Source organism: Drosophila mojavensis, unplaced genomic scaffold (genome assembly GCF_018153725.1).
Source record: "Drosophila mojavensis isolate 15081-1352.22 unplaced genomic scaffold, ASM1815372v1 contig_151, whole genome shotgun sequence".
NCBI classification, from domain to species: Eukaryota; Metazoa; Arthropoda; class Insecta; order Diptera; family Drosophilidae; genus Drosophila; species Drosophila mojavensis.
In genome coordinates this window covers 1,455,925-1,470,000 of record NW_025318684.1, presented here as the reverse complement: position 1 = coordinate 1,470,000, position 14,076 = coordinate 1,455,925, and the positions used below count along the sequence as shown (strand labels likewise).

At 35.8% G+C, this 14,076-nt stretch overlaps 1 protein-coding gene across 3 annotated transcripts in view; it reads right to left on the bottom strand.

The window, feature by feature from the left end:
- LOC26527824 (ankyrin-3) overlaps window positions 1-9,448 on the bottom strand; it is a 23,350-nt gene extending 13,902 nt beyond the window's left edge. The window contains exons 1-6 of one of the 3 annotated variants that reach the window (XM_015160815.3): window positions 9,390-9,448; window positions 8,935-9,125; window positions 7,929-8,036; window positions 6,284-7,397; window positions 6,123-6,226; window positions 2,603-3,550 (exon numbers count right to left, since the gene is read on the bottom strand). In XM_015160815.3, the coding sequence (XP_015016301.1) occupies window positions 2,603-3,550; window positions 6,123-6,226; window positions 6,284-7,397; window positions 7,929-8,036; window positions 8,935-9,090 (2,430 nt within the window). In that variant the 5' untranslated portion in view covers window positions 9,091-9,125; window positions 9,390-9,448. Of the gene's footprint in view, window positions 1-2,602; window positions 3,551-6,122; window positions 6,227-6,283; window positions 7,398-7,928; window positions 8,037-8,934; window positions 9,126-9,366 lie in introns of all 3 variants that reach the window. The other 2 variants (XM_032733053.2, XM_044007077.1) reach the window with 2 other exon arrangements.
- Between the last annotated feature and the right edge of the window lie 4,628 nt (window positions 9,449-14,076).

The window sequence follows — 14,076 nt, the reverse complement described above, 5'->3', positions numbered from 1 at the left end:
GAAGCCAAAAGTGTGCTTGGCTTTATTAAACGTTGGTCTAAGGAATTTAAAGATCCTTTTATTACCAAGCGCTTATTTACTTCGCTTGTGCGTCCTATCCTAGAGTATTGTTCTGTCGTATGGTCTCCGCAACATAAACTGTATCAGGATCGTATCGAATCGGTCCAAAAACAGTTTCTTCTCTTTGCCTTAAGAGACCTTAGATGGGACAGTAATTTACGATTACCGTCTTATCATAGTAGGCTCCAGCTAATTGATCTTCCATCGCTAACCAATCGCAGAACAATTTTAGGAATTGTTTTTCTGCATAAATTGATTAGTGGTGATATTGATTCGTCCTCTTTGTTGGGTCGTCTAAATTTTTTGGTTCCGTCCCGATCAACTAGACACTATCGTCCGCTTCATTTACCTGTGTGCACTAGGGATTATTCTTTGCACAGTGCGTTTCATGTTCTTTGTGTTAATTTTAATAAATATTATCACGTTTTTTCCTTAGAGCTCTCTCCTCCTAAAATAAAAAGTGTACTATCAGCTTATCTTAGGGAAATCACTCACAATGCCCAGGCATAAGCATTGGCATACGCTTTTGCTGCTAATGTTGTGTTAGTGATTTCTCAATTCTATTCTTATACTCTATTTTTGGCTCTTCCATTACTCTTTTCTTTTTATTATTTCTTATTCTTTTTATTAACTTTTCTTGCAACTTCTCTTATTACCGGCCATTTTCTTTTTCTATACTTTATCTCTTCTTATTTTATTCTTTTTTTCTTTTTTTTATTATTGTTTTTTTTTTTTAACTCCTTTTATTTATTTATTTATTTTATTTTATTTTTTTTTATTATTATTATTATTTTTTTTAATTTTTTATTATTATTTTAAGAATTATTTTAAGTATGCTAAATATTGTTTAATAACCTACATTTTAATATTTTATTTTTTTAAGTTTTCTTACTAACACTTTCTTTTCATAGCTTCAATAGTATCACTGACCATATTTGGCTGTGAGACGTGGGCATAGCCGGCCGGACTGGCAAATAAAATACCCCCATCGGGTTGGTGTTACTATTGAAATTATATCGTGTACTTTGTATAGGCTTTTTTAAATTAAAATTGACTCTCATTTTTGTCAATAGCTTTAAGAAAATAAATAAATAAATAAATAAAACTCATCGAAGCAATTCATATACTCGGGCTCAAAACTTATTTATTCTTTGTCGCTCAATACAATATTGTGCGTCTAAGTCATATACGATCGCACTCACACACTCTTACATTTTCGTTTTGGCCTCGGTGCCACACATTTCAATATATGAGCATTGTTAATTCGGATACGTTTTTTTTTTTTTTGGCTATATATATTATATACTCATTCACAAAAGTGAAATGAATTTTTTGCAATTTCCGTATTGCTGTCTGTATGAACGCAGTTTTTTTTTAGCACTATTAAGGCTAGAGAATTGACATTTAGAGCATATACTTGTGTATATCTCCGATCTATAAAGTATTAAAATCCGATCCGCCCACTATGGGCGTGGCAAATCGGAGAACGTATTTTCCGATATGCCAGAAATCATATAATTTGAACAGCCAAAAAGCTAAAATTTGGAATGTAGATCCACGTCGACCACCCAAGATCAAAAGCTATGGTGTATATATCCACGCCCATTGATCGTGGCAAATCGGATAAAACTGTATCTCGTAGAGTTTTAAAGCTAGAGCCCTGGAATTTTACATTATTCTATAAGGACCGATGATAAAATTGTCTACGCCTACTAATGGCGTACCTGAAGATATAGTGTTTTTTCAAATTTTGCTATATTTTAGGCAGTTTTGATGCTAGAGACTTGAAATATGATATATTTACCCGGGCTGACCACCTAAGACCAAAGTAGGCGTGGCAAACCGAAAAATTGTATATTTCCTGAACTTTAAGACCTAGAAACTTGACTACTGGTAACCTCCTCTATCGATGACCCAAAAAAATTGCTACGCCCCTTTTTAAGCGTGGCATATGGAAAAATACCCTATAATTTTCAAATTTTTTACCGAAAGTATCAAAATTTTGCAGTTATATTACCGTCAGCTCGATTTAAAAACCGGCCAAAAATAATGCGTCTACGCCCAGTAGGGACGTGGCAAATCGGAAAAACTGCATTTTCTGCAATATTAGAGCTAAACTTAGCTACTAAATTGCTGATGGGATGTGAACGACTAGCAGGTAGTGCGCTGGGAAAAGATAAGGGTCACATGTACGGACTCTATAGATAAATGAACAGTAATCCTTGCAGCCCCAGAGTCAAATTATGTAAGAGAGTGGCGCTGAGCCCTACAAACTCAGCGATAGGATAGGATAGGAATAGGAATAACTAATAGACCCAAGCGGAGTCTTACAAACTCAGCAATAGACGTACTAGATTTAAGAGTTGAAAATATGCATGAGTCTGGGTATATAAACCCAGGCTCAGAAGAATAAAGATCAATACAAAACTAAACACCATCATAGTCAAGTGTATTCGTTCACATCAACGAGTATAACTTATTCAAAATTTTTAGGGAAGGACAACGTAGCTAACGAATTTAAAACAGTTAAAATATTACTTACATTTGTTAACGCATCGGGGTTGGCTTTGTGTCGAAGAAGTAGATTGATTACCATCGTATGACCTTGTTGTGCTGCCTGATGAAGGGGAGTATAACCAACATTTGTTGTCATTTCAATATTCGCATCGTTTTCGAGAAGAAATTTAATTTCATTTATTTGGTTATAGTGCGCAGCAATATGAAGTGGCGTATAGCCAGCTTTAGTGCGCTCTGAAATGTAGGCTCCGTAATTGAGTAAGGTCTGTGAAACCTGCACGTGTCCTTCCTGAGCAGCCAAGTGCAAAGGGGTCAAACCATTTTTCGCTGATATGTTGGCATTGGCACTCTGTTCAAGTAGCAATTGAACCATATCAACGTGTCCCTCCTGCGCAGCCAAATGAACCGGTGAAAACCCCGACTTACTTGTTGCATTAACATCGGCACCGTGCTGCAATAGTTCCTGTGCTGTCTCTAGGTTATTTTTCTTAGCAGCGATATGAAGGGCACTATGGCCATTGCGTGCTGTTATTTGGGCAGAAGCGCCTTTCTCTAGTAGCAGTAACACCACAGGCTGGTGATCATAATGAGTGGCAACATGCAAAGGTGTCACATCGTTTTTACCTTGACAATCAATGACGGCTCCCTTTTTAATCAACATGTCGGCCACATTTGCCTTACCATACTTGCTAGCCAGATGCAGTGGGGTGAATCCTTTTTTTGTTTCAGATTCTAACTGTGCCCCATGTTCAATTAGTAACTGGCATACTTCCTCCTGGCCCTCCTTCGCAGCAATATGCAAGGCAGTATACATATCCTTAGTGCAAGCATTCACCTGTGCACCATGCTGCAACATTAGCATTATAATATCAATATTGCCCAGACGAGCGGCGACGTGCAGCGGCGTTTGACCCTCGCGAGCAACGGCATCCACTTGTGCTCCATTTCGAAGCAATATTCGAATAATGTCAGTCTAAAAAAGAAAGGTTTCACATGAACATTAACAAGTAAAATAAGTAAGAACGTTGCAGTCGGGCGTTACCGACTGCGGAATACTCATTCACATCCCATCAACAATTTAGTAGTTAAGTTTCGCTCTAATACTGTAGAAAACACGCCCCTACTGGGCGTAGACACCTCATTTTTGGTCAGTTCTTAGAACGTGATAACGGTACCCTAACTGCAAAGTTTGAATACTTACTCTCAAAAAATGTGAAAATTTCAGAGTATTTTTCGATATGCCACGCCCCTAAAGAGGCGTAAAAATTATTTTTGGGTCACCGATAGAGGAGGTTACTGGAAACTTAACTATCTAAATTTGAAGCTTCTAGCTATTATTCTTTAGGAGATATCAGCTTTTGCGGTTTGCCACGCCCCTGTGGGCGCACATATATCCGACAAAACTTTTTGGTCTTGGGTAATCAGCCCGAGTATATATACAAAATTTGAGGTCTCTGGCATCAATAGTGTCCCAAACATAGCAGAATTAAAAAAATCAATTTATCTTCAGGTCCGATTTGCCACGCCTCTAATGGACTTAGACTTATAATTTTGTCTTTAGACTTTATAGAATCACAACATTAGATGACGTGCAAAATTTCAGCGCTCTAGCTGTAAAGCTCTTGGAGATACATACCAAATTTCAGCTTTCTAGCTCTTCAACTAACATGATTTCTGGCATATCGGAAAATGCATTTTTCCAATTTGCCATGCACACTTTATAAATCGGGGATATACACGAGTATGTGTTCCAAATTTCTCTAGCTTCAATAGTGCCGAAATAGATTGTGTACGGACAGACGGATAGACGGACGGACAGCAAGACGGACATTTCACAAAACCAATATACTAATTCTGAATGAGTATAAAAACTCTAGTCGGAGTGCCGGACTAGGTGATCCCTTTAACCCCGAATGATCTGAGTTTTTAAATATAATTTTTGTTTTTTACTTCAAACGCAAATAAAACATGTAATATTAATCGACACTGCTGGACTAGAAGATCCATAGCATAGTACTTATACTCCAATCTTTCTTTTATGTACACGTACAATAAATATGACAGGTCTAGTCGAGACTTGCTCAACTATGAGATAGCCTGAACCCTCTAAGGTGATATTCTACTCATTTAGCACTTCTTTTATGCACACATGCACGTATAATCAAGCGCTCAGCTGACTGCGCAGTTAGCAGCGACTGCGCGTGGGCTGCGCTGCAGAGTGGGCAATATTTTGAGAATTTATTTATTGAATAATTTGTAGACATACAATCTCAATGAAACTATTAGAGCGTAATCATATGGTTAAAATGTGTGTACATTTCAAAGCAGAAGTCTCTAGTACTTGAAATGCGTTTTTTTTTTAAATTGGGGTTCGCCCTCACGGGGGTGTGGTATCCGAAATCTGTAAATAACAAAATCTTCGTATCGATTAACTGTATACACACAGTAAATCGGAAGTCTCTGGGTCTAAAAGTATTCAAATTGGGCTGAAAAATCCAAATCAATTTTTCTATTATTCTCGATAAAAAAAGTTATCGGAGGAGTTATCGAAAAATATGACAAACTTATACTCCGTATGGTACACACGAGTATGCATGCCAAATTTCTCTACCTCTTATAACTTCTGAGCTATATCGATTCAGGTCGTCGTGCTGATCAAGAATATTTATACTTTATGAGGTCTGCGATGATTGCTTCTGCTACCCGTTACATACTTTTTCATAAAACCATTATACCCTTTCCCATTTCCCATTTTCAATGGGTTCAGGGTATAAAAAGACACTTATCATCGGCGGGACTCGAACATGCGAAATTCTACATACCGTTTAGAGTTCAGTTCAGAGAGAAACGTTACTATACTGCTTGCAAAAAGAGTAGTGCAAACGAGCTAGGGCTCCACAAAAAAAACCCAAGCAATGGTTGAATAATTCTCATTCGTAATTGCATCTATTGCTAAGTTTTTCGGTTAAGGTACTTTCAACATCGGATCTACATATTCTTTTGAAAATTATATATTTTATGAGAATGTAAACTCAAATGACCTTCAAAAGGGAGTGTTCAAACATGAACATGTCATATACAAAAAAACAACCTGCGCGTTATCCGACACAAAGTAATAAATATGTCATCCCTTAGTTGTAGCGACCAATGCAGCGACTAATATATGTAAATGTAACGTGAGCCTGGGCCCAGCGATCTAAAAAAGGGACACTTGAATAAACATCTGTGCACTTGCTTGTATAGGAAAATGCACCCTTCCAGTGACTGGAAGTAGTTTTAAGAGTCTCTGTTAGGTATATAAGAGCTAGGATTTTAAGCAATGAATAGTTAGCTCAGTTTCAATCTTGAATTCGGCGAATGTGGAGCTGTTTTTATTTAACGCTCTAAGTAACTAATAACTAACTAATTGAAGTTTCTAGCTCTTATATCTTCTGAAATCAGGGAGCTCACACATACGGAGAGACAGGCGGACATGGCTTAATGCCGCTCCTCTTTTGCTTGTTACACTGATTCTCCATAAATATACATAAATAACGTGGACAAACCTGATTTGCGCGTGCAGCCAAATGAAGAGGCGTTTCGCCGCGTATGGTAGGCATGTCGGGGCTAGCATCGTGTTGCAACAAGTAAATAACAATATTCATGCAGCCTAAAAAGGCAAATCTATTAGATTTCGCATTCAGGGATAGAATATATGTATAATTACCCATAAAACTGGCTACATGTAACGGCGTTAAACCGGATTCAGTGGTGGCGCGTATATTGGCGCCATGTTTGATCAGCAATTCCGCCACCTTGATGCGATTTTTCTTGCAGGCAATGTGCAAAGGCGTAAATCCATTGAGTGCTCGAGAGTTCGGATTCGCTCCATAGTCCAACAATAATTTAGCCACTCGCACATGGCCGCAGTGGGCGGCCACATGGAGAGCTGTCAAATAGTCAACTGTCACTTCGTCAACGGGCGCCTTGTAATCGAGTAGCAAACGGGCTGCCTCGTCATGTTCTCCCTGCGCTGACATATGAAGAGCAGATAATCCATTTTTTGTCTTCGACAATATTGGAGCATGTTGAGAGAGTAAGAGCTGTATGACCTCGACATGTCCGGATCGCGACGCACAATGCAATGGTGTAAGTCCATCTCGAGTTATGGCATCAATTCGGGCTCCTTTTGCGAGCAAAAGTCTGCATACTGCTGCCTTTCCCCATTTACAGGCAACATGCAACGGTGTTATGTTATGTTTTGCCGCGTAGTTGACATCGGCGCCGCATTCGAGCAACAAGTTAGCAATGTCCACATTCCCATAATGGGCAGCAATGTGAAGTGGTGTAAAGCCTGACTTCGATACAATATCGGCGTTTTTATCATGCCTTAACAGCAATGTAGCCGCATTGACGTCATTCTTTTTCGCTGCAATATGTAAGGCCGGCAAACGCACTTTGCCACGAACATCGCTTTCGAGGAGCACGGCAACCACTTTATCATGACCTTGTTGCATGGCCACAGCGAGAGGTGTGAAACCATCTTCAGTAGCAAGGGATGGATTGGCACCCTTACTTAGTAGCAGACGGCAACAGCTATCATGATTCTCCTGTGCAGCCATATATAAAGGTGTAAAGCCGTTTAGCGACTGCACATTGACATTCGCATTGTATTGGATTAGTTGTTTTATCACTTGCTGCTGGCCAGCCAACGAAGCTATATGTAGGGCAGTGTTTCCTTTTTTCGTCGCACTGTCTACCGAAATTCCGCGCTTAAGGAGTTCGTTGCATATGTCTACATATCCATCCTTGGCCGCAAGGTGCAGGGCATTTAACCCATTCTAAGTTGAAGATAATCAAAGAAACTCTATATTAAAATTGCGATTTAAATTCGCTTTCAAAATATGGGGTTCGCAGTTGTTGTCTTGTAACCTCCATTTTTGCAAAAATGGATTCAAGATTAAATCTCTTCATTCTTGTAATTCAAAATATTTAAATAAATATGTATTAAAAACCATTTGGAAAATTCTATATTTTTTCCCAAAATTTATCAAAATATATATTGCAATAATAAATCCCAAAATTTATTAAAATATATATTACAATAATAAATCTATCTTTATTAATTTAGAAATTTTTCAAAGAGTGCGAAAACCATCTAAAACGATTTTAACAAAGAGCTGTGAGATTGAGATCACATTTTTACGAGAAAGCTGCTGGCAGAAAATAAAACTATTTTCAATAGTGAGGTTAGGTATTATAAAACATAAAGAATAGCTATGATTGAATCTGACTATTGAATCTGTAGACATTGATCAGCAAACTTTGTTATCCTTTCATATACAATACAAGAAGAACATTATAAGCCTTACCGCATTGCACGTGTTTATGTTCGTTATAAGTCCACTATCTATAAATTCCAGTACCTTGCCCAGATCTCCACTTCGAGCAGCTCGTAAAAATGATATGGTAGCATCATTCTTGAAAAATTCAAATATATATGGATCATTTTATTTTTGTCATGAAGAATGCCAATATATCGATATTTCTTAGATGCAATTTAGCCGTATGTCAGAGTGGCCGCGAAAAGCGATGCGATGCTATAAGCGATAATTATCACAGCGATCTGCAAAGCGATGGCATGTCAGAGTGAAAGAGAGAAATATTGCTTGAATTGCCAAAAAGAATATATTTCACCGACTAACCAACGGTTATTTATGCTCAGAACGCAACAAAAGCACACGTATCAGAAATGCTTTATCATGCGATAAAGAGAGAAAACGATTCAGGAATGCTTTCTCGCAACTCGCTTTACTTCTCGCTTCGCTTGCACTCTGACATGTTTTAATCGAGTACATGTAAATCTGCATGTAGAGCTTTCTCGCTTATTTTCGCTCCATATTATCGCATCGCTTATCGCCGCCAATCTGACATCAGCATTAGGATATACATATGTGATATTTTCCGATTTGTCAAAATACTAAATAAAAACTAAACCTAAAGAAATAAAAAATAATTTTCCATATAAATTAGGTAAATTTAATATCCATATAATGAAATAAAACTTTATCGGCCTAGACGATCATAATAAAACGCAATTTTTGTAATCACACACACATGTGAGTGATTTTCGGAACGGTCGCGACGCATCGTAGAATATTGCGATCAATTAAGTACCAGATGGATGGGGCGGCTGGTAGCATTCCATCCTCAATATATGTACAATAGTGTGTATTTACATGTGTGTGGGAGTGATCTCATCTGTGAATGGTAGCTCAACTAGCAGAGCAACCGACTTTCAATGGTTAATTACGGTTATTTGAGTACAAATAACAAATAGGTATACATATAGAAATCTATATTTATCAAAATAATTACCTGTTTTTGATGATTTACCGTTATATTGCTTTTATCCAATTTATCACTTTCCGTTGGCTGACAATTCTGATTTGTTTGTAACTGTGCTCGTTTTTTTGCTGTTTCGTTTCTCTGAGCATTCGTTTGTATATCGTTTTGCGGATCGTCTAGTGTCATTTTAAAAACAAATTTTTTTCCTGAAAGAAAGAAGACTAAGAAGACTATTCGTTGAAGTTTTTTACAAAAAGGAATTATAGATATTATAATTTTTAATGTTATCAGACACATACACATGTACATATACATACAATCAGTAGTAAAAAATGTATCGCCTATTGGATGCATAACGTAAATTTATGTTTAGAATACAATGATACATATGCACATAATTTATTACCTTACTGGTGTATGCTTAATATTAATGTTTTTATGCAAGGCAATTATTACACTTACTATGACGTCATTTCTCCACCTACCTTAATCTTGTGCGAGTGAATTTCAATGCATATACGAATCTCAATCAGACATAGTGCTGCAAAAATATCGGATCGGTATCGTTATAGTCGATATTTTGGAATTTTGGAAAAACATCGATATTGGTTTTCCTTAGTATCGATATAACGAAAAAATGGTTACTGTCGAAGTTGGTTTTGACTGCGTAAGAGCTCATTTTTGAAATTTTGCAAAATTTTATAAAAATTGTATTTCTAACTTTTCTGAATAAGAACCAATAGGTTTTGCCTTAGTGCCATGGAGGCGATTGCTTTTGTTATTATTTTAGTTTCAATGAATTACTATAAAATATATTTGTTGTTGACAAAAATGGAAAGAAAATGGATCTATGACTAACTGACTAAGTATATTTTATAATTAAAGCTTTAAGATCATTTTGGTTATATATTATATACTAGTTGTTCCGGCGAGCTTCGTACCGCCTAACAGTCTCTATATATACATATAACGTAATACAATAATACAAAAAAATATTTAGATAGATAATTGTCAGATTCACGAATCATCAAACAATATGCGTAATAATTCATCGAACTAACCTTCTTGGCAGTTTCCTCACCTAAAACAAATACAGTAAAAATTGTATTTTAGAACCCCTAATAGGTTTACGACTCTTACAGCTACTCTCTACTAAATTAAGAGTGATAACTCTTTTTGTGTACCAAAAGCAAACAGAATAAAATGTATATAAAGTTAAAATGAAAACAATGATTGATTTTACCTTTCAAGGGATAATCATTTTGATACTAAAGTGATATCCATCGTCACCTTGCCAAAACATCAGCGGGTATTGTAAAGCGTCATATGAACGGTGCGTTTCAGATATTCTTTGCAGTTGCCTAGTACTGCGTCGTGTAAGCACAATATCGCGTGCTTCCAAGCTTTCACCAACAATCACGATTGCCATCTCATCGATTGTTGGAGCATTAAATATGCGTTCATGTGTTCCAGCTGGTCTTTTATCTGCTCTGATTACTGCTTTATAGTCATCTCTTGATGGTCGTGAAGCATTTGCTGCAAATCTTGGAGAATTGCTCTTTTCATAGCTGTGTTTATTTCTTGACGCCGGTCAAGTTGTTCTTCCATATTGCCCATGAAGTATATTTGCAAGAATTTGTGCTGTGCATCTTCAATAGCGATATTCCGTTGCCTAAGTGCATCATAGGTCCGCCGGGAAAGATTAGATCTTCTAGGACGCGGCATTTTTATTAATAGTAATACTGAATATGCCCTCGCACAAAACCACATAAAACAATCGAGAAATATAAATATAAATAATTTACACAAATTTATGTTTGAGACAAACAAATACTATTGTATAATATGAGAGCAGGACCGACAACTGCCATTGTTATCAAGCCTACTGAGTATCAATGGAAATTTGAATCTTTAGGGAAAAAATCGCGTTTTTCAAGTATTTTTTCAGTATTTTTAAGATCTACTATCCTACTCGTGGCGGAGACAAATCCATCAAATCAAAAACCATGAAAATTGGTCCAGCTGATCTCGAGTTATAAGTGGAGGAGCACTTTTACACAACTCTCTTTTATATATATAGAAGAAGATTAAAAATAGATCTCTGAATGGAATTTAATAAATTAAATTTTTATAATTTTTATATATTTGTTTAGATTTTTTATTCATAGTCATAAGTACGAAGAGAAGTATAAAAGTAGAAGTGCTCTACTTAAATTTATTTCTTTTATAAAAACTACCTTATAAGGTAAAATAAGGTATAAGGTAAAAATTTTCGATGGAACCATCGATATAATCGCTAGATTTTCATCGATGTGTCGATGGTTTCCCATCTCTATTACAGACCCACGATTGAGAGATAACACTAACCAGAGAAGCGCACTGATTTTGTCGTGCCTTATTTTCACTGCTTGAGCGTCAAAAGACCAAGCCGAGCAAGTACGAAGTTGACTGGTCTCTTCAGCGCATTTTTACGTCGTTGAAAAAATTTATTCTAGTCTATGTGTTCTCTGGCTAGTGGTGATAACTGTTGCTGGGAAGAACATCGATCTAACAACGATATATCGATTTTTTATAGTCATCGAAAATATCGATGCTGCTAACTTCGATACTCGATATATCGCCATCACTAGACTATTATTTTCCCATCACTTAAATAAAAACGCGGTATAAAGTATTGATGTAAATTTGAATGAATACATCGATGTCGATGTCCATCAATATTTTCAAAATCAGACATCGATGTTGGATTAATACATCGGATTAAAAATTCGATGCATCGAAGTATTTTTTTTTTTTTTTTACTTTTTTACTGGTGCTCTCATGGCGTTACTATTATTTAAAAATTAAATTAAATAAAAAAAATAAATTAATTTAAATTTAAATAAATAAAAAGCTTAAAAGTATTCAACATTATTTAACAAACATAAAAATATACAAATAAAAATGAGCTTTCATAGCAGTATTTTGCTTAAGGCCTAACTTAAAAATTTTTAACAAAGGAGAGATATGCTTTCATAGCAGTCTTATATATTTCACTAAAATTAAACAGAATTACATATTATTTTACAGGGAACATAAGATATCATCAACGGAAAAAATTTGATTGCAATTTCAAATAAATTAGGATAGGTACTTTTCATACCTTCCCAAAAAGAAAAATATTGCATTCGAATTGGGTTAACTGCATTCGCAGATAATGATGTTTTGCAAAACATCGATGCATCGTTCAACATCGGTATCAGCGAAAACATCGGTAAAAATTGTTAATAAAACATAGATGCTCGATGCATTGATGATTTTCTACATCATTAGTATAAAGCGGTAAGGTTATTACAAGTTAATTATAACAATATAATTAAAATACTACCGTTGTAACGCTTGTACGAGTTTAATGAACGGAACAAAAGACAGACTACTTAAGTACGAGTCGCGCTCGAATACGAGAATCGCAACACTCCTGGACCCCCGTTTTAAGAGGGATGGATTTTTATCCCCGTTTAACGTAAGCGATGCGGAGAAATTTTTAGAGGACGAACTCTCTATGGTTAATACAAGTCATTAGAAAATGGTCTCATGAAACAAAGTATTCGTTGTTAAGTAGTTTATAGTTTGATAGTAGTTAATAGTTTGTTAGTAGTTTATGTGAAACGTTTGTTAATTTAAATAAGAAATTCTTTTGATTTTGATACGAAAACTTCGTTTTTTTTTTTTTTTTTTCATTTTTGGGAGTTAAAATATTTTTATAAAAAAATCGATGCATCGATCTGAGACCCATGCATAATATCGAAATATCGATCTAGGTAAAGATCGATCTTTTCCCAGCACAGCAGCACCCAGCAAAAAAGAGCGAGTGAATTAACTAAACTTGAGTAAAAGCAGCTCATTGAGGTGAGCCGGTTCACTCGATCTTTTTTGTGAACTGAGCCAACTCACTCATTTGGCTCACTGGCTCACTTGCTGATAGCTCATGAGCCGATAGTGAGCCGGGTGAGCCAAAACGAGCTAGTGAGCCAGAACGAGCTAGTGAGCCAAAATGAGCTAGTGAGCCAAAATGAGCGGGTGAACCAAAACGAGCTAGTGAGCGAAAACGAGCTAGTGAGCCAAAATGACCTGTGTCGCAACATACTGTGTTTTTTAACAGTGTTGTAGACCTATAACACTAACCAGAGGTTAGTGCCTATAATCAAATTTCACAAAGAAAGAACAAAATCATTAATGATGCAAAAAAACCAAAGATCTATCGGGATATTCAATATCCACCGATACATCCGTAACAGTCATCAATAAATTAAAAAAGATCATCACCAGTTGATACTGACAATTAAAACAATAAAGTAACTTCAAAAACTTATTAAATTTAGAATATTTTTGCATACTAGCAATAATAACAAATTGTAATCAATTATAAACATATCAAATTGCTAAATTTGATCAGTATATATTTCAATTTGAAGTCTAATAATACGATATTTAATAAAATATACTAATGTATCCTTATGATAAAATACTTATACCAAAATATATTTGGTATATTTTCGCAGACAACTCGATAGCACGGATAGTAAATTATCGGACACGTATTTAGCTATACTAAATACAGATGTGCTCACATGTACACAAGAAAATACACACATACACATACGTAGCTTCCAAGTTGCAACCGAAGAAAAACTCGTGGAAGTGTAAAAGGTTTAGCTTCTAGTTTTTTAAAAGATAAATAAAAAGTAAAATGTTTAATCGCCATTAACAAGGAACGTATTGTAGGACTAGGCACATGCGCACAGGACTTATACATATGAATTTAAAGGTTTGTTTTAAGCTTTTATAAAAAATAGCTCTTGTTTTGTTTGACACTTACCATATATTATAATATAAGCATGAAATCGTGTGCAAATTTGAGTTATGTCACCAAGAAGTATCGCATGGTCCATAATGCTCACGTTGTATCTATGTACATACATAATAAAATTACATGTGTAAAGATTACATTCGAAGTTTCCCAAGTTCGAGGAAAAACAGTAGCTTTACTCGCAACGGTACTTTAAAAATTCAGCAAATCGGTAGTATTTTTACATATGTATGTATGTATTTAGATACATTCATACTTTTGCTTCTCGTGCTGCTTGTGTGGAACACCATCCCAATTTCCTATGCAACAACTGCATCGATATC